This window comes from Halichoerus grypus, chromosome 14 (genome assembly GCF_964656455.1).
Source record: "Halichoerus grypus chromosome 14, mHalGry1.hap1.1, whole genome shotgun sequence".
Taxonomy (NCBI): domain Eukaryota; kingdom Metazoa; phylum Chordata; class Mammalia; order Carnivora; family Phocidae; genus Halichoerus; species Halichoerus grypus.
The window spans coordinates 63,774,204-63,798,856 of record NC_135725.1 but is presented as its reverse complement, the minus strand read 5'-3'; the positions used below and the strand labels follow the sequence as shown (position 1 = coordinate 63,798,856).

At 38.2% G+C, this 24,653-nt stretch overlaps 1 protein-coding gene across 5 annotated transcripts in view; it reads left to right on the top strand.

The window, feature by feature from the left end:
* Nucleotides 1-24,653, top strand: part of TEX10 (testis expressed 10) — a 61,008-nt gene that overhangs the window by 1,227 nt on the left and 35,128 nt on the right. For all 5 annotated transcript variants that reach the window (XR_013443778.1, XR_013443777.1, XM_078061520.1 and 2 more), the window contains exons 2-5: nucleotides 3,184-3,372; nucleotides 5,706-6,418; nucleotides 6,811-7,054; nucleotides 12,262-12,374. Coding sequence is in view for 3 of the 5 variants with exons in the window: in XM_078061520.1 (XP_077917646.1) it covers nucleotides 3,193-3,372; nucleotides 5,706-6,418; nucleotides 6,811-7,054; nucleotides 12,262-12,374 (1,250 nt within the window). In the remaining 2 variants the exon portion in view is untranslated. The remainder of the gene's footprint in view (nucleotides 1-3,183; nucleotides 3,373-5,705; nucleotides 6,419-6,810; nucleotides 7,055-12,261; nucleotides 12,375-24,653) is intronic.

Below are 24,653 nucleotides of genomic sequence, written 5' to 3'. Positions count from 1 at the left end.
GACCCTGAGGTCCAGAGTTGCATGCTCTACCGACAGAGCCAGCCAGGTGCCCCTGAAAATCTTTATTTTAAAGTGAAAATAACAAATTGGTAATAGAACTTTAGAAGTTCCTAGTATAAAAATGTTCTCTCTGTACCGCAAAATAATAGTACCAGCTTTAAAAGTCAAGGAATGGCGATGAGCCCTCTTAGTTTTCCTAATAGGGAAATTAGTGTGACTAATACAAAGTGATGGATAATATGATATGAGCTTGACAGACTATGTTGGACACATGTCAGGTAGTTTGTGGCTAAAGATAGCACAGAGGATTGGTGAGTTGGGGTTAATTCATTTGATTTTTCTGTCTTGTACCATTTATTTTCATCTCTGGTACTAGCTAGTAATAAGATTGTAGGGAAAGCTCACGAAGTGTGCTTGCTTAATCAATGAAAACTTTTTTTTTATTAAAAGAGGCAATGTGAGTGGGCGCCTGGGTGGCTCAGTTGGTTAAGCGACTGCCTTCGGCTCAGGTCATGATCCTGGAGTCCCTGGATCGAGTCCCGCATCGGGCTCCCTGCTCGGCAGGGTGCCTGCTTCTCCCTCTGACCCTCCCCCCTCTCATGTGCGCTCTCTCTCTCTCTCTCATTCTGTCTCAAATAAATAAATAAAATCTTAAAAAAAAAAAAAAGCAATGTGAGTATTCATTTTAGGTTTTGCTTACCCATTTTTTTTTTAAACTAGAATAACTAGAGGTGTGGGTGGGATGAAAACTTGGAATTGATATAAACAAACCATTTTGCCACTCAGGTTTGCAATCCTCACCTTAATTCCATAAAGCTGATTTTGCAGAGCTTTTAGTCCCTCTTCAACTCCCTGATACAGGTCTGACAAATCTTTGTCAGCCACATCTTTAAGATGGATTTAGTACCACCATCCTCACGTGGTTTTGTGAAAATTGAATGCTAATGTACATAATGCATTTAAGACTGTACTTGATATGTATTAGTCCTGAGACTTTAAGAAAATATACATGTTTGTGCTTATACGTATTTGACAGTGCCAGGTGCAGTTCCCAGTGTTTTATAAATATGAACTCATTTGCTCCTCATTAATCTTACCTCATAATAATTGTATGATGTTAAGTATTATTATCCCTATTTTGTGGATAAAAACTGAGGTACAGTTTTAACTACAGCTAGAAAGTGGCAGTCTGGATAAGAACTGAATCAGTCTAGCTCTAGAATCTGCTCTTAACCTATGTAGCCAAATCCTACTTAGCTCAAGGGGCTCTAATGTATTAAAACCTTGAAATCATGTGAGTTTGGATATAATGTTATAGGCGATTGGCTTCTGGATTCCTGGAACTTGAGCTGCTTGGTCTTGCACAAGCCATTTAATTTCACATAAATGTAAACCTTCATTTACTTAAATTTTTTGGACTCTGACTTAAAGTATTGTGATTTATTTAGAAAAAGTACCTGGACCCAGGATAATTATGACAGACCAGAAGTTTTATTTATTTCAAAGTTTTTTTTTTTTAAATATTTTATTTATTTATTTGACAGAGAGAGACACAGTGAGAGAGGGAACACAAGAAGGGGGAGAGGGAGAGGGAGAAGCAGGCTTCCCGCTGAGCGGGGAGCCCGATGCGGGGCTCGATCCCAGGACCCTGGGATCATGACCGGAGCTGAAGGCAGACGCTTAACGACTGAGCCACCCAGGCGCCCCAAGAAGTTTTATTTATTTCAGAGGTATTTACCTATTGCAGTGGGTGTATAATGACAAGCAGAATTCATTATTTTTGCAGTATGTTGCAAAAGGTTTTAAGAAGAGTTGAGCTGGTATAGGAGGCTATTTTTTAGATAGATGTTAGCTCGTGGGAAGATAAAGCTGGAGAGGAAGTTAGGAAGGACGTGATATGTCAAGCTATGGAGTTTTTACTGTAACAGAGTAAAGGAACAGCTGAAAACTCCTGAGCCTTGGTCAGATCTCTGTTTAGGAAGAGCTCTCTTGTGACTCCAGCAAATGGGCTAGGGAGTAGACGCTAGAAACAAGGCAAGCATACTGATGGGGGAAACTAATAAACAGTCTAGGGTGGAAATAAAGGATTTAAGAAGTGTCCTGGGAATGGGTAGGAGACACAAATCAAAGATTCTGTATGTAAGTGAGAAAATTTGGATGTAAATTGAAAGAAGGTGGTGTAGAGGGGGAAGTGCAAGATGACATGTTTATGCCCAAGTTATTTATTAAAACAGTGGCCTAGCTCATCTTTGTTCCTTACCCCTCTGTTATACTGTATTTCCTTTTGTACTGCTTTTTATCCTGCTTTTGGATACTGTTTTCTGTTTATATCTAATCTGAACCTATCCTGGTGTTCAAAATGCTGCTGTCTCATTTTTGCCTATACTAGGCTTATTCTCTCTTCTGATCTATACCCTGTTTTCCTTACTCATGAAATGCTCATTAACTCTCCTTGCTGCATATCTCTGAGTCTTATATTTTTTTCAAGCGTCAACTTAGGTTCATGAAACTTTTTTTTACTATTACAGGCTGTATTAAAAAACTTAGTTTTGGGGCGCCTGGGTGGCTCAGTTGGTTGGGCAACTGCCTTCGGCTCAGGTCATGATCCTGGAGTCCCTGGATCGAGTCCCGCATCGGGCTCCCTGCTCGGCGAGGAGCCTGCTTCTCCCTCTGACCTTCCCCCCTCTCATGTACTCTCTCTCATTCTCGCTCTCTCAAATAAATAAATAAATCTTTAAAAAAAAAAAAAACAACTTAGTTTTGTTAGTAGAGGTTCCTCAGGGACTTCCAGGGGCCAGGAGCAGATAACAAGGTATATCTATAGCAAATGTGTGCTTGCCCCCCCCCCCCATTCCCCCCAAACCCTGGGTGGGATGTTATTTCAAAAGGTTTCCATTTAGCACAATTGCTTGACAAAGGTTCCTCAGCTAAAAACCTTTGACAAACCTGTGGCAGGATTGTTGCGTTATTGTTGATGACTCCTCTTTACAATATCTCTTGACTAAGGTATACCTCTTGGTAAAGGTATTTTCCATTTAATACTTTGATCCTTTGGCATAGTTCTTGTTGGCCCTGATTCTTGATTGTCTTTGAAATTTTGGAGTAAAGTAAATGTTGGAAAACTCTTTATTCTTTTGAATTTATCTTTTTTTACCCATTGTTTTAAAATTCTTTTCACTATAGCACTCAAGAATGACCAAAAAAAGAAAACGCCAAGATGATTTTCAAAAAGTAAAACTAAAAGTTGGTAAAAAGAAACCCAAGTTAGAAAATGCTACTCTTACAAACTTTAAAACGAAGACTATACATCTGCCTGAGCAACTCAAAGAAGATGGAACTCTTCCAACAAACAATAGAAAACTTAACATAAAGGTAAACCATAAATATTGTTTTGGTAAAATAACATTTCCTTTGAAATTATCTAGAATGATTTTTGTGAAAAGGTTTTTTAATTCTCAGGGTTTATGGATGGCTGACGGTTGGAGTTTGTTAACCAAATCTGAGCTGCCACTGTAGCTTTACCACTTCTAGAAAGACTTGTTCAACTAAACCCGCAGTGATTTCTTCATTGTATACCTATTTGATGATTTAATATATGATCTGGAAATAATTCTTGTGTTTAACTTTTTGATGTATCAAGTTTTTGATGTGATAGTTTTCCAGCTGTTTTTATAGTTCATGAAGATCTTACCGTACTTTTGAATCCATACATATCACATAACTTAGAGGTTCATTGTAAATGTGTGAAGTTAAAGTTTGAGCAATAGTTTTGCTTAAAATTTTGACAGCTTTATTGAAATGTAACTTATGCATAATAAAATTCATCCGTTCAGAGTATACCACTCCAGGGGTGCCTGAGTGGCTCAGTTGGTTAAGCATATGGCTCTTGATCTCAGCTCAGGACTTGGTCTCAGGGTCGTGAGTTCAAGCCCTGCATTGGGCTCCATACCCAGCGTAGAGCCTACTTAAAATGTGCCATTTTGTAGTTTTTAATATATTTACGGAATCATGCTATTATCACCATAATCTAATTTTAGAACATATTAATCATGGCCTATGACCTATTAGAAGTCACTCCCCATTCTTTTCTGCTTGCTCTAGGCAGCCACTAATCTACCTTCTATCTGTATAGATTTGCTTATTCTGGTCACTTAATATAAATGGAACAATATGACATGTGCTCTTTTGTTGTTGGTCTTTTGCTTAGCATGTTTTTGAGGTTCATCCATGGTATAGCATCTCTCTCAGAACAGTACTTCATTCCTTTGTATTTTTTTTTTTTTTTTAAAGATTTTATTTATTTATTTGACAGAGAGTGAGCGAGAGAGGGAACACAAGCAGGGGGAGTAGGGGCTCCCGAGTAGGGCGCCCGATGTGGGGCTCGATCCCAGGACCCTGGGATCATGACCTGAGCCGAAGGCAGACGCTTAATGACTGAGCCACCCAGGCGCCCTGTATTGTTGAATAGTATTCCAGTGCATGGTTATGTCACATTTTATCAGACATCAGTTGATGGTCATTTGGTTGTTTCCACTTCTTTTTTTTTAATTTAAATTTTGTTAGTTAACATGTGGTGCAATATTGGTTTCTGGAGTAGAAATCAGTGATTCGTCACTTACATACAACACCCAGTGCTCATCACAAGTGCCCTCTTTAATACCCATCACCCATCTAGGCCATCCCCCACCCAGTTTGTTGCCACTTTTTGACTCTTATGTGTAATGCTGTTAGGAACATTTGTGAACAAGTTTTTGTGAGGATAAACACTTTCTAGTTTTGCTTTTAAGCTCTGAAGGTTAAATAATATTAAAAAGGTATTTGAAGTTATGTTTTTTCCACAAATTATATAAATTATTCCACAAATAAAATTGTCAAGTGTTACACTCAGGATATACGCACACACACCCTGAAAGACCATTTAAAATAGGCAGAATGGGCCTGTTAAATTATATAAATGCTCACTTACTGTATGTTTGATATATAGTAGGTCTTTATTTTTTTATTTTATTTTTTTTTTAAGATTTTATTTATTTGAGAGAGTGAGCGAGAGAGATTGAGGAGAGAGAGAGCACAAGCTGGGGGAGAGGGAGAGGAAGAAGCAGACTCTTCACTGAGCGGGGGGCCTGACATGGGGCTCGATCCCAGGACCCTGGGATCACAACCCAAGCTGAAGGCAGACACTTAACTGAGCCACCCAAGCACCCCTGTAGTAGGTCTTTAAATTGTGATGATGACTGCTGTCACTTTAAATGATAGCCTGCCTGGGCCTTCATGTAGGTCAATTTCAGAAAGAGGAAATTCTAACTGAAAATTATGTTTTTATTAAGCTAAATCTATTTTATTTTTTAAAAGATTTTATTTATTTATTAGAGCGCACGTGCACAAGCAGGGGGAGTGGCAGATGGAGAGGGAGAAGCAGGCTCCCTGCTGAGCCTGATGCGGGACTCCATCCCAGGAGCCTGAGATCATGACCTGAGCAGAAGGCAGATGCTTAAGTGACTGAGCCACCCAGGTGCCCCTAAGCTAAATGTATTTTAAAGATAAAACAGTGTTTCTGTTCTTAGTAGAGGCTAGGTAACATTTAAAAAATACTTATTGAAGCAGTTTCCCCAAGGAGTGTGAGTTTATAGTTTTAGTTATTAGCATGTTTATTTGAAAATGTTATAATATGCATATATAGCTAAATCCTCTGTTTTTATTTTTAGGATTTGCTGTCACAGATGCATCACTACAATGCTGGGGTTAAACAAAGTGCTCTTCTTGGACTTAAAGACCTTTTGTCTCAGTACCCATTTATAATTGATGCACACCTTTCAAACATATTAAGTGAAGTGACTGCTGTGTTTACAGATAAAGATGCTAATGTACGATTAGCAGCAGTTCAACTTCTTCAATTCCTGGCCCCCAAAATACGAGCTGAACAAATTTCTCCATTTTTCCCTTTGGTAAGTGCCCATCTCTCTAGTGCCATGACTCACATTACTGAAGGAATTCAGGAGGACTCTTTAAAAGTTTTGGACATTCTGCTGGAACAGTACCCAGCCTTAATTACTGGCCGTAGCAGTATATTGCTTAAGAATTTTGTAGAACTTATTTCTCATCAGCAGCTGTCCAAAGGACTGATAAATAGAGACAGATCCCAGTCCTGGATACTTTCTGTAAATCCTAATCGGAGACTCACTTCTCAGCAGTGGAGGCTGAAAGTCTTAGTGAGACTCAGTAAATTCCTTCAGGCCTTGGCAGATGGATCCAGTAGGTTGAGAGAAAGTGAAGGACTTCAGGAACAAAAAGAAAATCCCCATGCCACTAGCAACTCCATTTTTATCAACTGGAAAGAACATGCCAACGACCAGCAGCACATCCAGGTTTATGAAAATGGGGGTTCACAGCCAAATGTCAGTTCACAGTTCAGGCTACGGTAAGAAGGATTTCAGTTATGTCCACACTCAGTTTTCCTATATTGAATTTTAACTGCTGACCATTGATGGCTAACGGTGGGAAGACATGCAGTTGTCTTTTATAGTTTTCATATAGTTACTCATGATTTGATTTTATTTACTGATGGGAGGAGTCATTTGAAAGTAATTAATTTATTCATTTCTAGCAAAGCCTAAAAGAGAAGTAAAACTTGATAGTTTTTCTTGGCTTTGTCATCTTAGAATTTTATTTTCTTACTAGTCTTGATCAATGTAATTATCAATTCAGGGAACTTCATTTTTACTGGTACTTTACCCTTAATATTTTAAATTAAGCAAGGAATAATATTTTTTAATCATTAATTTTTTTTCCATTCTTACCCTTCCTTACTAGGTACCTGGTTGGAGGACTAGGCAGTGTGGATGAAGGCCTCTCATCTACTGAAAACTTGAAAGGATTTATTGAGATAATAATTCCATTGCTAATTGAATGCTGGATTGAAGCTGTGCCTCCACAACTAGCTGCTTCTATTGGAAATGGTATAGAACGAGAACCTCTGCAGGTTATGCAGCAAGTTCTTAATATTATTTCCCTTCTGTGGAAACTCTCTAAACAACATGATGAAACTCATAAATTGGTGAGAACTTAAGGGGTTATTTTCTTAGTTATCATAAATGGGCAAATTAGAAAACAGTATATTGCTAATTGGTTATGCATTTTCTAAAAACATTCCCATGGTGTGACTATAAACTTGTTTCTTGCTTTTGTCCTAAACTGCAAGTTAAAATAGTTTAGGAGATTCTCTGAATATTTTTAATTTAAGTGAAATGCATAACTTCTTTTGGTGGGGGGGAGATTTTATTTATTTATTTATTCATTCATTCATCTACTTATTTATTTATTTATTTAGAGTGCTGAGTGGAGGGAGGGCAGGAGTGGAGGGGGGAGAGAAAGAGGGAATCTCAGGCAGATTCAGCACTGAGCATGGAGCCTGACGTGGGGCTCAGCGCAGGGCTGAGTTCATGACCTGAGCTGAAATCAAGAGTTGGATGCTTAACCGACTGAGCCACCCAGGTGCCCTGTGGAAATACATAACTTAATGAACTTGATTTCTTTCTTTTTTCTTTTTCTTCTTCTTTTTTTTTTTTGGTGAGCTTGATTTTATTTGCTTTTATTAGATATAATTCACAGTAGTGTTACAATGCATTGTTTATGGCAGATTGATTATGTAGGAACATTCTACTTTTGGAGGCCTTTTATGGGATTAAAAATGTTGCTTATTAAGTACTTCCAGTGTGTGCCACATTGCCAGTTGTAGCAGAAATGGACCACACTGAAGATCTCATAACCAACCCTGAGTTGTTTTTAAACTATGATTTAGAGAAGTTACATACAGACTTGATTAGTGCATGCTCTTTTGTTTTCTCTTGATAAGGGATATAAGATCAGAAAACATCTGTAAAAGTTATAATTACTATATGTAGGTAAGCTGTAGTTGTAGACATGGTGTTAGTGAAATTAACCTAAGATTTTAAGTCTATGCAGATTTTTACTAGAAAAGCTGATGGTAAAAGACGTGTTTTGTGATGATTAAATTTATCTACTGTTTGGGGGGAGAATTGAATGGTGGCAGCTTTTTTGTATTTTTTTAAAGATTTTATTTATTTGAGAGAGAGAATGAGAGAGAGAGAGCACATGAGAGGGGGGAGGGTCAGAGGGAGAAGCGGACTCCCTGCCCAGCAGGGAGCCTGACGTGGGACTGGATCCTGGGACTCCAGGATCATGACCTGAGCTGAAGGCAGTCGCCTAACCAACTGAGCCACCCAGGCGCCCTGGTGGCAGCTTTTTTAAAGTGCTGTAGTATAGAGAATATGCTATATAGTCCATGGTGCAAGTAAGGAAGAACAAGCTCTGAGATTAATTGGTGTTAAATTAATATGATAGCACACTTAAAAAGGACAGCTGCAGGAACAATACTTAAAAGCTCGAAGCATCTGGTTTTTAGAATTCCTGCAAGGACTTTTGACTAGGCAGGTGTGAATCTTTGAAGTTGCCTACATATGTACAAAACTGACAGTGGAGTTTTTTGGTTTTGTTTAATTCTTTCTATTTCAGGCTAATAGGCTGTATAAAATAAGATGGGGTTAACTTAAAAGTAGTACTTGATAATCTTGAAAAGCATTATGGAATCATACTAAAGTATGTATTTTAAGAGCTTGCTCTAACGCAATAACCCATTACCCATCATCTGTAGTGTTGCTTTTTCAAATAGCATGGCATTTTATTGACTACAATTTTGAGCCTGTCTCATGATTCATTTGCATACATTGGCAAAGAAATTGATCGGGGCTGGGGGTAGGATGTATGATTTTATGAAAGGAAAGCTTACTGTCTTTTATGGCAGTCTGTGATGTAGGCTAATGACAGTAGTAATGCATACAGCTTTTTAGAAAAGTATATGTTATTTGCAGTCTTGAATGGATTTATCTGAACCTGGGATAGAAAGTAAAAGTAATGATATCAACATAAATCTTAAGTACTAGTCTTTCCTTCATTTTTAGAAGGCTAAGGAATAAAGATTCTGGGCATTTTGGTGTTTGGTGACGTATGGACACTGAGTATTGTTATTCCTTTAGTAATAGTATTTGTAACTAGATAGAATGGTAGGACCAAATGCAAATTCATTAATTATGCTAGTTTTATATCATCCACTATCATTCAGATAACATTGTCAAAAGACCTAACCACTGCCTTAATTTTATGGCTATTTAAAGTTGTATGCTTTAGAACTATTCCATGCTATTCTAATACAACTGTATTTATTAGCAGTTCATTAATGCAGGACACTAAGTTCAGAAGACTGTTTTGCATAGACCTTTGAAGGCAACATAGAATACTAAATTGGGCTACTGTTTAAAATTCAAATGAACTGAAGGAAGTTTAATTCAAATAGAAATAGTATTTAAAAGCATACACTGGTAGAATTCTCTAATTTACCTTGGCAAAATGGGTTATGTTGAACTGTAATAATTGGATATCCATTATTTTAGAGACAAAGTATAAATATGTATGTGAGTTGTACAAGGTGACATTAAAATGCAATAATTTATTTTTCATTACCATTCTCACTGTTCCCCTCTCTCACTGACCTTCAGTTATAGCTTAGTAGTTAATAATAGTAGTTAATATTGTGTGACCTGTAACAGCTCAAACTTTAAAGGAGGGATGAAATGGCATTCCTTGGCCTTAAATGCAAATTGTGTCCCACAAGCTGGATTGTAGCTCTTCTCTCAGAAGATGTATAGGTCTTCTGTTGATAAATTGGCATCTAGATTAGGCACAGTCTTAGGATAACTGTTTGCTTTTAGGTTTTGCTAAATGTGTTTATTTGCTGCACAATTGAAAAATCTCGTTTCTACCTAAATAGTGTTTTTTTTAAAGCCTTTTTAGAAATCTGAACTCTCTGATCTTTGCTTTAAAAAGAAATCTGAAGGTACATTAAATCGTATTTGCAGTGGTTGAATACTCGTCCTTACTGAGGTTGCTTATTTCTGATACACTGTATCCTTAATCTATAGCTAGTTTTAAAAATGAAATGCAATTTAACTTTTTAATTTACTTGGATTTTGGGGTCTTTGCGGTCTTGTATTAATAGCCTCAGGGTCAGTATTATAATTATTACAGAAATTATGTTATATCTTAGCTTTATATTGTATTGTGATCTTTATGTGTCTCATTGCTGATGTCTTTTCCCCATGAAGATTAGAATTTGTGAAGAACGGTCAGATGCAATCATGCATCAAGGATTTGTTGAGCATCAATAAATGTGGCTGTTTAAGTTAATTAAAATTCAGTTCTTCAGTCATACTAGCCACATTTGAAGTGCTCATGTAGGTACACGTGGCTAGTGGCTGCAGTATTAGACAACACAGATGAAGAAAATTCCATCATTGCAGGGTTGCTTGCCCTCACAGTATACTTACCTTCTGGTAGGGTTGATGGATGGAAACAAATATATAATGTCAATGCTAAGAGGAAAGATGAAAGTAAAGCAGGGTAAAGAGAGAACAAGTGCTCGAACAGAATGAGGGGGAGCTATTTTAAATAGGTGGGCAGGAAATGTTTTCATGACTTTTGAATGGCACTGGTGAAGTTAAAGGAGCAAGTCTTGTAAAGACCTGTGGGAAGAACCTTTCAGTCTTCCCAACCTTCCAGTAGGGACTAGCAAGTGTAAAGCCCCTGAAAGTGAGAACAGATTGACGTATTTGAGGAATGGCAGGAAAGCCTGTGCAAGTGAGGTACTAGGATAATGGTAGAAGATGAGTGAGAAAAAGTGACAGTGGCCAGATCATGTGGGACCCTATGGCCATGGTAACAAGTTTGGATTTTAACCTGAGTGTGATGAAAAGACAATGGAGGGTTTTCAGCAGGGGAGTGGCATGATCTGAATTATGTGTATTTAACTTTAATATGTTGAATTTGCAAATAGAACACTAGTGAACTTCCCTGTGGTCAGCATCTAGCTCTAGCAGGACTGTATGGCCCAACCTCACACCATCCATCCTATGGATTACCAGTCCTGCCCTACATATACACTTATTCCCTTTCTCCCTTCCTGTATTATTTTGAAGCAAGATTTATGTTTTAAAAGATCACCCTGGCTGCTATGCAGAGAATTGACTTTTGAGGAGGGCAGCAGGAAAAGTAGGGAGACCAGTTGGGAGGCTATTGCAGTAATCTAGGTAAAATGGTTGATTGGAGTAGAATGGTAACTAGTGATTGAAGCTATGAGAAGCAACTGGATTCTGATAAGCCAGTGGGACTGCTGATGTGCATAGTCAAGGAAAGAGAAGCAAGGATAATCCTGTGTTATGGTCCAAATGACAGTGTGACTGCTGGTGGTGAGAGTTCAGTTTATTCATGTTAAATTTTTTTAAAGATTGATTTATTTATTTTAGAGAGTGCATGGGGGGGCAGGGGTGAGGAGGGGACGGAGAGAGAAACCTAAGCAGACTCCCTGCTGAGTGGGGAACCTAACGCGGGGCTCAGTCCCATGACCCATGAGATCATGACTTGAGCCAAAACCAAGAGTTGGGCGCTTAACGGACTGTACCACCCAGGCACCCCTATTCATGTTAAATTTGAGATGCTTGTTAGAAGTCCAAAAGAACATGTTGAGTATACAATTATAGATTAGCATAAAGAGAAGAATCCAGAAAAGGATACTAAGGAGCTGTTGGGTGACCAGCTATTTTAAATACCCATATCCCAAGAAACCCTTCAATCCCTGGCAAAATGGAATGGTTGGTTCTCTGAATAGGAGGAAATAAGAGTGTTGTGATCTGGAATTAATGTTTTAAGTAGGAGAGAAAGACAGATTCATGAATACTGCAAGAATTTTCGAGAAGTGCATTGCTTTGTGACAATGTTAAATATGTTTAATTGGAAATGATAGAATTCCTGGGATATAGTTAGTGTATAAATAGAACATTAAGTAGAAGACTTTCTGATACATTTTATATATATATTTTTTATATATATTGCATTAGTGGTTCAGATTAAGAATTTTCTTACATCTTATTTTCTCCCTTTTTATTCTCTTAAACAGTAGATAAAATGCAAGTAAAGATAATTACTAAGCACCAAAAGATCTATGGGTGAGAATTGGATGCCCTAATATTTTATTCTGATTTTAAAATTTATTTACATCTTCTATCATGAACAAAAGGTTTATTATAACAGTAAATTTATAGTTGAATATTAACAAGTCAAATTTCTGCTTAAATTTGATTATTTTAAATAATTGTTTCTTATAGATTTTCTAATACTCGCTTATTTTAATAGGAGTCGTGGCTTCGAAAGAATTATCTTATTGATTTCAAACACCATTTTATGAGTCATTTTCCATATGCCTTAAAAGAAATAACCAAGCACAAAAGGAAAGAGACAAATAAAAGGTATTGTGATTCCTTCCACTGTATAGACTTGAAAAATTTTTTGACCTGAAATTACTAAAAAATAATTAGCCTTAAACTGGAACTTTCTACACTGTGAGGGGTTCATATCTAAATTTTGTGAAATAAAACTAAAAGTAGCAGTAGTATGGCTAATCTTGAACAAGTCACTTTAAGCCTTAAAATTATCATTTCTTTTAATTTTTAAAAATATATAGTGAATATTTTATGCAAAGTGAGTATCAGGTATCAAATTATGTAAATAATTTAATAAAATTTGTTGACCTGAATAGTTTATTTGGGAGCGGTACTATGTAATCTCTAAGCGAGAGTATCTTAAAGGTCATCTAGTTGTATCATTTATGTATGAGGAAAATGGTAATGAAACTAGTATCAGTATCAGTAAGAGGGATAATGGGAGGAAAAAACACAAAGGCTTATGGATTAGAAGATGGAGTTTAAAATTGTAAGCCTGGAAACTGTTTAAAATGTTTACCTCAAGTGAGAGCAAATAAATGTAAAAACAAGTTATCTAATAAAATTTTCTTGCTTCTTGAGGTGGGCCTGTGTTTCTATAAAGTGGTTTCCATTCATTATCGATGGACCGCTTCCATAGTTTGGTTATTGTAAATAATGTAAACATGGGGTGTGTGTGTCCCTTTGAATTAGTTTTTTTGTGTTTTTGGTGTAAATATCCACTAGTGTGATTTCTGGATCGTGGGGTAGTTGTAGTTTTAATTTTTTCAGCAACCTCCATACTGTTTTCCACAGTGACTGCACCAGCTTGCATTCCCACCAACAGCGTGTGGGTGCTCTTTTTTTCCTACATCTTCACGAGCACCTGTTTCTTGTGTTTTTGATTTTAGCCATTCTGACAGGTGTAAGGTGATATCTCATTGTAGTTTTGGTTTGCATTTCCCTGACAGTGAGTGATGTTGAGGTCTTTTCATGTGCTTGTTGGCCATCTGGATGTCTTGAAATTTCTGTTCATGTTTTCTGCTCATTTTTAATTGGATTATTTGTTTTTTAGGTATTGATTGTATCAGTTCTTTATATATTGTGGATACTAACCCTTTACTGGATATGTCATTTGCAAATATCTTTTTTTTTTTTTTAAAGATTTTATTTATTTATTTGACAGATAGAGACACAGCGAGATAGGGAACACAAGCAGGGGGAGTGGGAGAGGGAGAAGCAGGCTCCCCGCGGAGCAGGGAGCCCGATGCGGGGCTCCATCCCAGGACCCTGAGACCATGACAGCCCAAGGCAGACACTTAACGACTGAGCCACCCAGGCGCCCCTCATTTGCAAATATCTTCTCCCATTCTGTAGGTCGCTTTTTAGTTTTGTTGATTGTTGCTTTTTCTGTGCAGAAGCTTTATTTTGATGTCCCAGTAGTTTACTTTTGCTTTTATTTCCCTTGCCTCAGGAGGCATCTAGAAAAATGTTGTTACAGTCCATGTCAGATTACTGCCTGTGCTCTCTTCAAGGATTTTTATGGTTTCAGGTCTCACATTTAAATGGGTTTTCAATTCAGTTTGAATTTATTTTTGTGTATAGTGTAAGAAAGTGGTCCAGTTTCATTCTCTTGTGTGTAGCTGTCCAGTTTTCCCAACACCATTTGTTGAAAGACACTATCTTTTTCCTATTGTATATTCATTCCTCCTTTGTCGAAGATTAATTGACCATATAATTGTTGGTGTATTTCTGGTTTTCCTGCTCTGGTCCATTGATCTATGTGTCTAATGCCATTATCATACTGTTTTACTACCACTTTGCAATATAACTTTGAGTGTAACTGGAATTGTGATACCTCTAGTTTTGTTTTTGTTTTTCAAGATTGCTTTGGGTATTCGAGGTCTTTTGTGATTCCATACAAATTTTAGGATTGTTTGTTCTAGTTCTGTGAAAAATACTGTTGGTATTTTGATAGGGATTGCATTAAATCTGTAGATTGCTTTGTGTAGTACAGAAATTTTAACAATATTTGTTCTTCCAACCCATGAGCATGGATGGAATGTCTTTCCAGTTTTTTGCATTGTCTTGAATTTCTTTCATCAGTGTTTTTAAAGTTTTCAGAGTAGAGGTCTTTCACCTCTTTGGTTAAGTTTGTTCCAGGATACTTTATTATGTGGTGCAATTGTAAATGGGATTGTTTTCTTAATTTCACTTTCTGCTTGCTTCATTATTAGTGTATAAGAATGCAGTAGAGTTCTGTTCATTGATTTTGTATCCTGTGACTTTACTGAATTCATATATCAGTTCTAGTAGTTTCTGGGTGGAGTCTTTAGGGTTTTCTGTATATAGTATCATGTCATCTGCAAATAGAGTTTTATTTCTTTAACAACTTGGATGCCTTTTATTTCTTTATGTTGTCTAATTGCTGTGGCTAGGACTTCCATTACCATGTTGAAAAAAAGAGGTGAGAGTGGATATCCTTGTCTTGTTTTTGAGCTTACAGGAAAAGCGCTCAGTTTTTCACCATTGAGTATGATGTTGGCTATGGGTTTTTCATATAAGGCCTTTATTATGTTGAGCTATGTTTCTTCTGGACTTTATTGAGGATTTTTATCATGAATGGATATTGTTCTTGATCAGATGCTTTTTTCTCCACCTGCTGAAATGTGCATATGGTTTTTATCCTTTAATTGATGTGATGTATCACATTGTTTTGTGAATATATATTTTTTAACATTGTATTTTTTTAAAGTGGGCTCCACACTCAACGTGGGGCTTGAACTCGACCCCAAGATCAAGAGTTGATGCTTTACCAATTGAGCCAGCCAGGTGCCCCTTGTTTTGCAAACATATGTATATATTTTTTAAAGACTTTATTTATTTATTTGAGAGAGAGAGTGAGAGATCAGAAGCAGGGGGAGCATCAGAGGGAGAGGAAGAAGCAAACTCCCTGCTGAGCAGGGAGCCCAAAGTGGGACTTAATCCCAGGACCCTGGGATCATGACCTGAGCTGAAGGCAGACGTCCAACCGACTGAACGACCCAGGCGCATCTTGTTTTGTGAATGTTAAACCACCATTGCCTCCTGGGACTAAATCCCACCTGATCGTAGTATATGATACTTTAAAAATATATTGTTGAGGGCACCTGGGTGGCTCAGTCTTTGAGTGTCTGCCTTCGGCTCGGGTCATGATCCCGGGGTTCTGGGATCAAGCCCCGCATCGGGCTCCCTGCTCAGTGGGGAGCCTGCCTCTCCCTCTCCCCTCTGCCTGCTGCTACCTTTGCTTATGTTCTCCCTCTGTCAAATAAATAAAATCTTTTTTTTTAAAGATTTTATTTATTTATTTGACAGAGCGAGAGCACAAGCAGGGGGAACAGTAGAGGGAGAGGGAGAAGCAGGCTCCCCGCCAAGCAGGGAGCCCGATGCGGGGCTTGATCCCAGGACCCTGGGATCATGACCTGAGCTGAAGGCAGATGCTCAACCATCTGAGCCACCCAGGCGCCCCGAGTCTTGTTTTTTTAATCCACTTTGTCACCCTGTGTCTTTTGATTGGAGCATTTAGTTCATTTACATTCAGAGTAATTACTGAGAGGTATGTACTTAATTGACAATTTGTAACTTGTTTCGCGGTTGTTTCTGGAGATTTTCTCTGATCTTTTTCTTGCTCTCTTTCATGGTTTGTTGGCTTTCTTTAGTAATATAGTTGGATTCCTTTCCCTTTATTCTTTGCTATTCCAGATTTTTGATTTGTGGTTACCATTAGATTTGTACATAACATAGATTTGTACATACCATTAGATTTGTAGGTATAGGAGTCTATATTAGTTGTTGGTTGCTTAAGTTTAAACCTGTGCTTTACTCCTCTCCCTCCCATGTTTCAGGTATACGGTTTCATATAAAATATCCTTTTATTTTATGAATCCCTTGACTGATTTTTTTTTTAAAAGATTTTATTTATTTGACAGCACAAGCAGGGGGTGTGGTAGGCAGAGGGAAAGGGAGAAGCAGGCTCCCTGCTGAGCAGGGATTTCCCCCACATGGGGCTTCATCCCAGGACCCTGGGATCATGACCTGAGCCAAAGGCAGACACTTAACTGAGACAGCCAGGTACTCTCCCTTAACTGATTTTTACAAATACATTTATTCTTACTGCTTTTGAGTTTTTAATTTTATTGATTGATTGATTGATTTTAGGGAGGGTGCGAGAGTGCTCCTGCAAGAGTGGTGGCGGAGGGGTAGAGGGGCAGAAGGAGAGAAACTCAAGCAGACTCTGTGGTGAGTGTGGAGTCGTATGCCAGGCTCGATCTCTTGACCTGGAGATGATGACCTGAGCCAAAATCAAGAGTCAGACCCTCAATTGACTGAACCATCCTGGTGCCCCCTCTGATTTTTACTTTTTATATTCTCACTTAAGGTCTTTCTTGCCATTCAGAGAGTCCCCTTTAATATTTCTTATAGGGCTGGTTTACTGATCATGAACTACTTTAGTTTTTGTTTGGGAAACGCTTTATCTCTCCTTCTGTTCTGAATGATAACCTTGCTGAATAGAGTATTCTTGGCTGCACATTTTTCCCTTTTAGTGCTTTGAATATATCTTGCCCCAGTCCCTTCTGGCCTGCAAAGTTTCTGCTGAAAAATTCACTGATAGCGTTATGGGATTTCCCTTTTATGTAACTGACTTTTTTTTCTCTTGCTGCTTTTAAAATTTTGTCTTTATCGCTAGTTTTTGCCATTTTAATTACTATGTGTCTTGGTGTGGATGGCCTTGGGTTGAATTTGGAGGAGGGGTGGAATCTCTGTGCTTCCTGAATCTGGATCTCTGTTTCCTTCCCCAGAGTAGGGAATTTTTCATTTATTATGTCTTCAAATAAATTTTCTCCCTTTTCTCTCTCTTCTGAGATCCCTATAATGCAGATGTTATTATGCTTGATGGAGTCATTGCATTCCCTAAGACTTTTCTCAGTTTGCATAATTTTTTCCTTTGCTCAGCTTGTTACTTTCTTTTTTTTTTTTTTTAATATTTTATTTATTTATTTGACAGAGAGAGGGACAGTGAGAGCAGGAACACAAGCAGAGGGAGTGGGAGAGGGAGAAGCAGGCCTCCCGCGGAGCAAGGAGCCCGATGCGGGGCTCGATCCCAGGACCCTGGGATCATGACCTGAGCCGAAGGCAGACGCTCGACGACTGAGCCACCCAGGCGCCCCAGCTTGTTACTTTCTATTACTCTGCCTTCCACGTTGTTAATTCATTCCTCTGCTTCATTTAGCCTGCTATTTCTTCCATCGAGTGTATTTTAAATTTCATTTACTATGTTCTTGATCTCTGATTGGTTCTTTTTTATCTCTGTATTAACGGTTTCTATGATGTCTTCCACTCTTTTTCCAGTCTGGTATTTTCATGATTGTTATTTTAAATTCTCTATCAGGCATATTACTTGTATTTGCTTCACTTTGGTCTCTTGCTGTGATTTGCCTTATGAAGAAGAGGTCCTGGTTTCCCAGGGCCTGGCGCTTCAGAGTGTCTCCTATGTGTGTTGCATGTGCTCTCCTGTTTGGTCTTGGCCTCTTTCCTTCAGTGTAGTTTACATAGGCTCTCTTGGCATATTGTGTGCAGTGTTTGATCCCCGGCAGGGTTTGGGCACATTTTAACAAGGTGTGTGGTGGTCTGCTTGTAAAAGTCTGCCACTGCCAGAACTGAGGTCCTCCTGGGTGTCAGGAGATGTGGCATTGTCAGGGTTTGTGCTGGGCTTCTGGGGGAGGGGCCTGCAGCTCTTGGATTCAGGCCAGTGTGACTAGGAAGGGCATATCTGCTGATGGGGTGGTGTGTGGTGGGGGGTGGGTGGGATGTGAATAAACTTGGTGGAAGCAAGTTAGGAGTGGTTGGCACCACGCTGGTTCCCGCAGGTGGCCATTGTTTTTGCTGGGGGGTGGGGAGGGAAATGGTGTCTGCCATGTCCTTTGTTCCTGGAGTCTCCCTGTGGTCTCTGCCTCTCTTGACCATGCTCTGAGATGAGCACATCACTCTCCCTCCTGTCTGCCCCTGGAGTTTTCCACTTGCTGGTTCTGCACTATATCTGCAGGGGCTCTTTGTCTTGCTATCTCTTTTATCGCTGAACTCTGCTTCCTAACGCCTTCTGGGCTCTCACAGAGCCGAGTCCGCCAATTTCTAAAATTCCAGGCTTTAAGTCCTGCTAATTTTGAGAACTCACTTTCAAAGGCAAATATTCTGGAGATTCATCCTCCCAGTTTGTGGACTTCACAGTGTGAAAGTCTGTTTTCTGCCCTTCTCCATGCCACCAGCTCCCTCTCCATTGTGTCAAATGGCCATGGTCCATTTTGCTTCCAGACCGTGTCTTTGCTCTTCCTGTTTTCTTTAATGTGGCCCCTTTCTTGACTTTAGTTGTGGAATTTGTTCTGCCAGTCTTCTTCGGTGGTTTCCTGGGTAATTTACACTGATACTGGTGTTATCTAGTTGTATCCATGGGAGGAGGCAAGCTTAGTGTCCTCCTATTCTGTCATATTCCCAGCTGACTTTGCAGTTGTGGAATTTTTAGCAAAAGTAGATTGGCAATATAGCTAGCTTATTCTTCAGAAGATTTCCCAGGGATTCATTTTCAGGGACACTGGACTGCTCTCTTATTTCCGTAAGGAGCTGCATTGAATACTTAGTAGATAACCTGTGGAGGGCAACACAAGTTAAAGTTAGGGGAGACAACATTGTAACCCCAGTTAATTTTTGACCTGATGTTTAAATTTTTCATCTTCAGTTAAAATACAGAGTTACAAAGGATATTATTGATTTTTATTGTGGTAGGATACACATAACATGAAATTTGACCTTTTTAATCATTTAAAGTGTATGGTTCAGTAGTATTAAGTATATTTACATTGTTATGCAGCCATCACCACCATCCATTTCCAGAATTATTTTCATCTTCCCAAACTGGAAGTCTGTACCCATGAAACAATAACTCACCATGGTCCCCTATCACCAGCTCCTGGGAACCACTGTTCTACTTTTTGTCTCTCTTAATTTGACTCTTCTAGGTACCTCATATAAGCAGAACCAGAAAATATTTTTCCTTTTGTGTCTGGCTTAATTTCACTTAGGAGAATGTCTTCAGAGTTCATCCATATTGTAGCATGTACCAGCATTTTTTTCACTTTTTAAAAAAATAGATTGTATTTTTTAGAGCAGTTTTAGTTTCATAGTAAAGTTGAGCAGAAAGTACAGAATTGTCATGTACTCCTGCTCCCAGAAATACACAGCTTTCCTCACTGTTGGCATCCTGCACCAGAGTTAAACATTTGTTGCAATCTGTGAACCTACATTGACACATCATTTTCATCCCAAACCTATAGTTTACCTTAGGGTTCACTGTTGGTATTACAAATTCTGTGAGTTTTGACAAATATATAATAACATTTATCCACCGTTATAGTATCATATAGGATAGTTTCACTGTCCTAAAAATCCTCTGTTCTCTGCCTATTCATCCTTCCCTTCCCCGTGTTTTTTTCATCACTTGAGAACTCTTTTTTTAAGTGCTAAATAATGTTCCATTGTATGGATGTATCACAGTTTATGTATCCATTCTCGCACTTACTGAAGGACCTCTTGGTTGCTTCCAAGTTTTCTTCCTTTTTAAGGGTAAATAATACTCCATTGTACGTATATACCATATTTTGTTAATCTGTTGATCTATCAGTGGATGATGTTTGGGTGGTTTCTACCATTTGGTTACTGTGAATAATGAATATTGATCTTCACATGTCCATTTGAGTCCCTGCTTTCAATTCTTTCATTTATATCAAAGGCTATAATTTTGTCATTGGAAATATTGACATTTAAAAAACAGTCTAGTCCTCTCTCAGAAAACTTTTTTTTTTAAGATTTTTATTTATTTAATTGACAGGACAGCAAGAGAGGGAACATAAGCGGGGGGAGTGGGAGAGGGAGAAGCAGGCTCCCCACTGAACAGAGAGCCCGACGCGGGGCTCGATCTCAGGGCCCTGAGATCATAACTTGAGCTGAAGGCAGACGCTTTACTGACTGAGCCACCCAGGCGCCCCTCTTTCTTTTTCTTTTAAAGATTTTATTTATTTTAAAGAGAGAGTGAGAGCAGGGGGAGGGGCATAGGGAGATTGGAGAGAGGGAGGAGAATCTTAAGCAGACTCAACACTGAGTGCAGAGCCCAATGTGGGGCTTAATCTCATGACCCAAGCCGAAATCAAGAGTCGGACGCTTAATGGACTGAGCCACCCACGTGCCCCTATGAAAACTTCTTTTTGTGCTCAGAATTTATTAATCTATGTGGTGATTATTCCAACAAGGTAATTCTAATATGTACTGGGAACAAATACTGTAACCGAAATCACAGGAGTTCACTCCTTGGTGGGTTACTATAGAGATTACACCAGGTGGAGTTGTCACACAACAGAACCTATTTGCTGTAAATAAGGAGATCATGGGGAATAACTTCCAAAGCCTTGATTCCCTGAGTATGGGTGAGCACGTTCTTCTTATTTAGGGTTTAGGATGAATATTGAGAAAGGGGAGCTTTGTCATCACATGTGAAGACAGGCGTAAGTTTGTGCAGACATTATTAGGAAGCATGCCTGTACATGCATGCTATGTTATGAACCTTGTGTCCCTCCTGGGGTGGAGACTTTAACATTATAATGAAGCAGAGGTAACTGTCAGACAGGGGAAGGGGCTTCGGGCAAGCTCTTAGGGTATAAACTGGATGGAGTCTTGAGCTCCTTATCTTAGGTAAGGAATGCAGGGCCTTGCTTACTTTTGAAACAGCACTGGGAGTTTCACCACTGATTTATTATTTCTGTTACGGTTAGCCTATTTACTGGCCTGTTAGTTTTTGCATTCCTCTAGTTCCCTTAAAATCCTTAACTACTGAGGTTTTTGTATTTCTTTGTTATTTTGACACCTCCTAGGATGTGCTGTAAGAGATGTGCTTAGGCTAGTAGAGCCAGTGGGGTATTGACCAGGGAAAATAGGAAAATAGCTGGGGACCTAAAATGACTTGTGTCATGAAAGCTGTGTCTTGTCTTCTGTTGGGGGCCCCGAATCTTTCTGTTTACAATACAGTTAAGTCTTGCTTTTGGCCTACAAATCAACTTGTGAGAGCAGAAGTTCACTACTGACTACAGTAGTCTGCTAGTTGGGAAGATTTACTATTATGCTGGGAAAATTAGTTTATTTTTCGAGAGTTAATGGAGAGCTTTGATTTGGCAAGTTGAGGTTGATTAAGTGCTGGTTGGGTTGTTGGGAATTTATTGCAAAATGTATTAGGAAAGATTGGTTTTCTGCTTATGGTATTGACAGGTTTCTTTTAGAAATTCTATTTGTCTTTAAAAAGTGAGCTATATTAAAGAAACATGTAAATATTCAGACAGTATGTGAATGATTAAATTTTAGAAAAAATTACTAGCAAATAGATTTCTTTGTGGGAAAATAAGGACAGAATAGGGCCCAGAGAAAGAGAGGAGCAGGAATTGAGTGTGTAAGGAGGCAGAATTCAAAAGGAAATTGACTTGCAGTTTTATCTGTAGAAGAAATTTGAGTTTCCTAAAGTTAAATTGAATAGAAATCTTTGTTAAGGGCAAAAGAAAAGATCACCTGGAACAGTGTAAAGTTTATTTGGTAAAAAGGAAGTTTGTTCGATGTGTTAATATATAGAAAATTTTCCTAACTGGTTTTAATAAGGATGCCACTGAAAATCCAGAATCTGAAATTCTTTTTTCTTTTTTTTCTTTTTCAAAATCTGAAATTCTTAGAGATGGGTATTACTTTGGGAGAACCTTAAGATAAACAGAACAAATTAGGTTGGGTATGGGGGAGGGAAGCTTACTGGGATAGACCATTGTTGCTATTGTGAGACAGTTATAGTTAGCTGGCTTACTCTTACGTCATTTATCTAAGAAACAGTTCTCAAAGGGTGGTCTGTGACCTCTGGGTCTATAAAGTTAGACTATTTTTACAATTAAGACATTATTTGCCTTTTTGATTTTTCTGACATTTACACCGATGGTACAAAAACAGTGGTGGGTAAAACTGCCAGTATCTTAGCATCAGCTAAGGCAGTGGCACCAAACTGTACTAGTAAAACATTGTGTTCTTCATCACTGTGCACTCACAGTTTAAAAGAACAAGCCAGAGCCACTTTCACATAAAAAGGTCCTTAATGAAGCAGTAAAAATTACTAATTTTATTAAGTCATGACCCTTAAGAACACTTTTTTTTTTTTTTTTTCATATTCAGTGTGATGAAATGGGGGAACTGGGGTAAAATATTTTGGCTGCATATACAGGATGATGTTTGTCTCAAGAAATACATTTTTGTGATTATTCTACTTGTGAGTACTTTCTGTGACAGACACAATTTTAACTTGAAAGAATGACTGACAGACAAACTATGGTTATTCAGACTTGGGTATTTGGCAGTTATTTTCTCAAAATGAACAAAGAGCCTATCAATTCCAAGAAAACAACTGACAGTATTTGTGCCAATGATAACATTTGAGCTTTCCATCAAAAATTAGTATTTTGGAGAACTTGTATCCACCACCTGAGTTTTATTCATGTATTTTCTGGTTTTTTGCTCTTCATTTTTTCATATATCTGTTTCCATCCATCTGGGATCATTTAGAATCTGCTGGAGGTTGTGTTTTGTTTGTTTTGTCTAAAAATAATATTTTTTCTTCATTTCTAGAGAGTGTTTTAGCAGAGTGTAATACTCTAGGTTTGGCACTTCTTTGAGCACACTGACTTTACTGTCTGCTGATTTTCATTGCTGTATTAAGAAGTCAGCTATGAGTCTAACTGTTGTTAGTTTACAAAATTCCTGTTCCCACTCCCCATGACTTTTCTTTTTATTTTCTGCAGTTTCACAATGATGTATCCAGGTGGGTTTTTTTTTTTTTTAATTTTTTTATTCTCCTTGGGATTCAGTGAACTTCTTAAATACGAGATCTTAAATCTCGAATGAAAAGTCTTTAAACAGATCTGATAAATTCTGATTAGCTTTAAAAGCATTACTGCAGTCCCATTTTTTTCCTTTCTGGTAAAGACTGATTAAACATACGTTAGACCTACTTACTGAATCTTCTATTTTTCTTTCTTTTTTTTTTTTTTTTTTTTACCTCATACCTGCGAGCTTTTATTTTTTTATTTTTATTTTTTAAAGATTTTATTTATTTATTCATGAGAGACAGAGAGAGAGAGGCAGAGGGAGAAGCAGGCTCCCAAGGAGCAGGGAGCCCGATGTGGGACTCGATCCCAGGACCCTGGGATCATGACCTGAGCCGAAGGCAGACGCTTAACCATCTGAGCCACCCAGGTGCCCTGCGAGCTTTTAATTATTAAGCTTTGTTCAGCTGAGCTCAGATACAAATCCACTGAGTTTTTGTTTTTTCATTTGTATAATTTCTGTCCATTTGCTCCCAGCACCATTTGTTGAAAAGACTATCCTTTCTCCATTGAATTGGTTTTGCTCTTTTGTTAGAGATTAGTTGATTAGATTTTTGTGGGTCTGTTTGGAGCTCTTTGTTTCATTAACCTATATGTGTCTGTTCTTTTACCAATTCCATGATGTCTTGATTACTGTAGTTGTATAGTAACTCTTGAAATTGGGTAGAATGAGTCCTCTCGCTTTGTTCTGCCTCAGTCTTGGGTTGGGCATTTTAGGTCTTTTGCCTTTCCATATAAACTTCAGAATCAATTTATTGACGACTACAGATAGAATGCTGGGATTTTGATTTGAATTGTGTTGAACTAGTTGGGAGGAATTGTTATTTAAACCACTGGTATAGAGCAAAATTGGAATTAAGTTTTACCTAAGAGCTGTTTCTATTTCCAGTTCACCTTTACCCTGGATAATATATGAAAGTCCCCATGTTTGGCAGGCCCTGGGCTCTGATTTTTCCGTGAGGCCACTAAAAGGTTACATCAGTTTTGCAGCTTTTTCTTTGGAATTGGCATTTACCCTAAGGACAAAGCCTTGAGTGCTAGTATCTTGCTTTTTTTTCATGGAGGTTGGGACCCAGTAAAATGTTCATTATCTTCTTAGCTCTTGAATACTTCTGAGGTTTTTAAAAAATGATTTCATCTAGTTTTAATGTTGTTTTCAGGAAGGGGATTAGTTGTAATCACCTACATTACTGTTACTGAAAATTGGAGTATCTGCATTAACGTGCTTCCCTTATAGAATTGATGGTTGGCATATTTAGTCCTTAAAAATTTGTATGAAGTATTGGAGGAGCAGAATGAATTCTCCCAAGTTTGAAGTGTCCATTGAGAACTTCCAGAC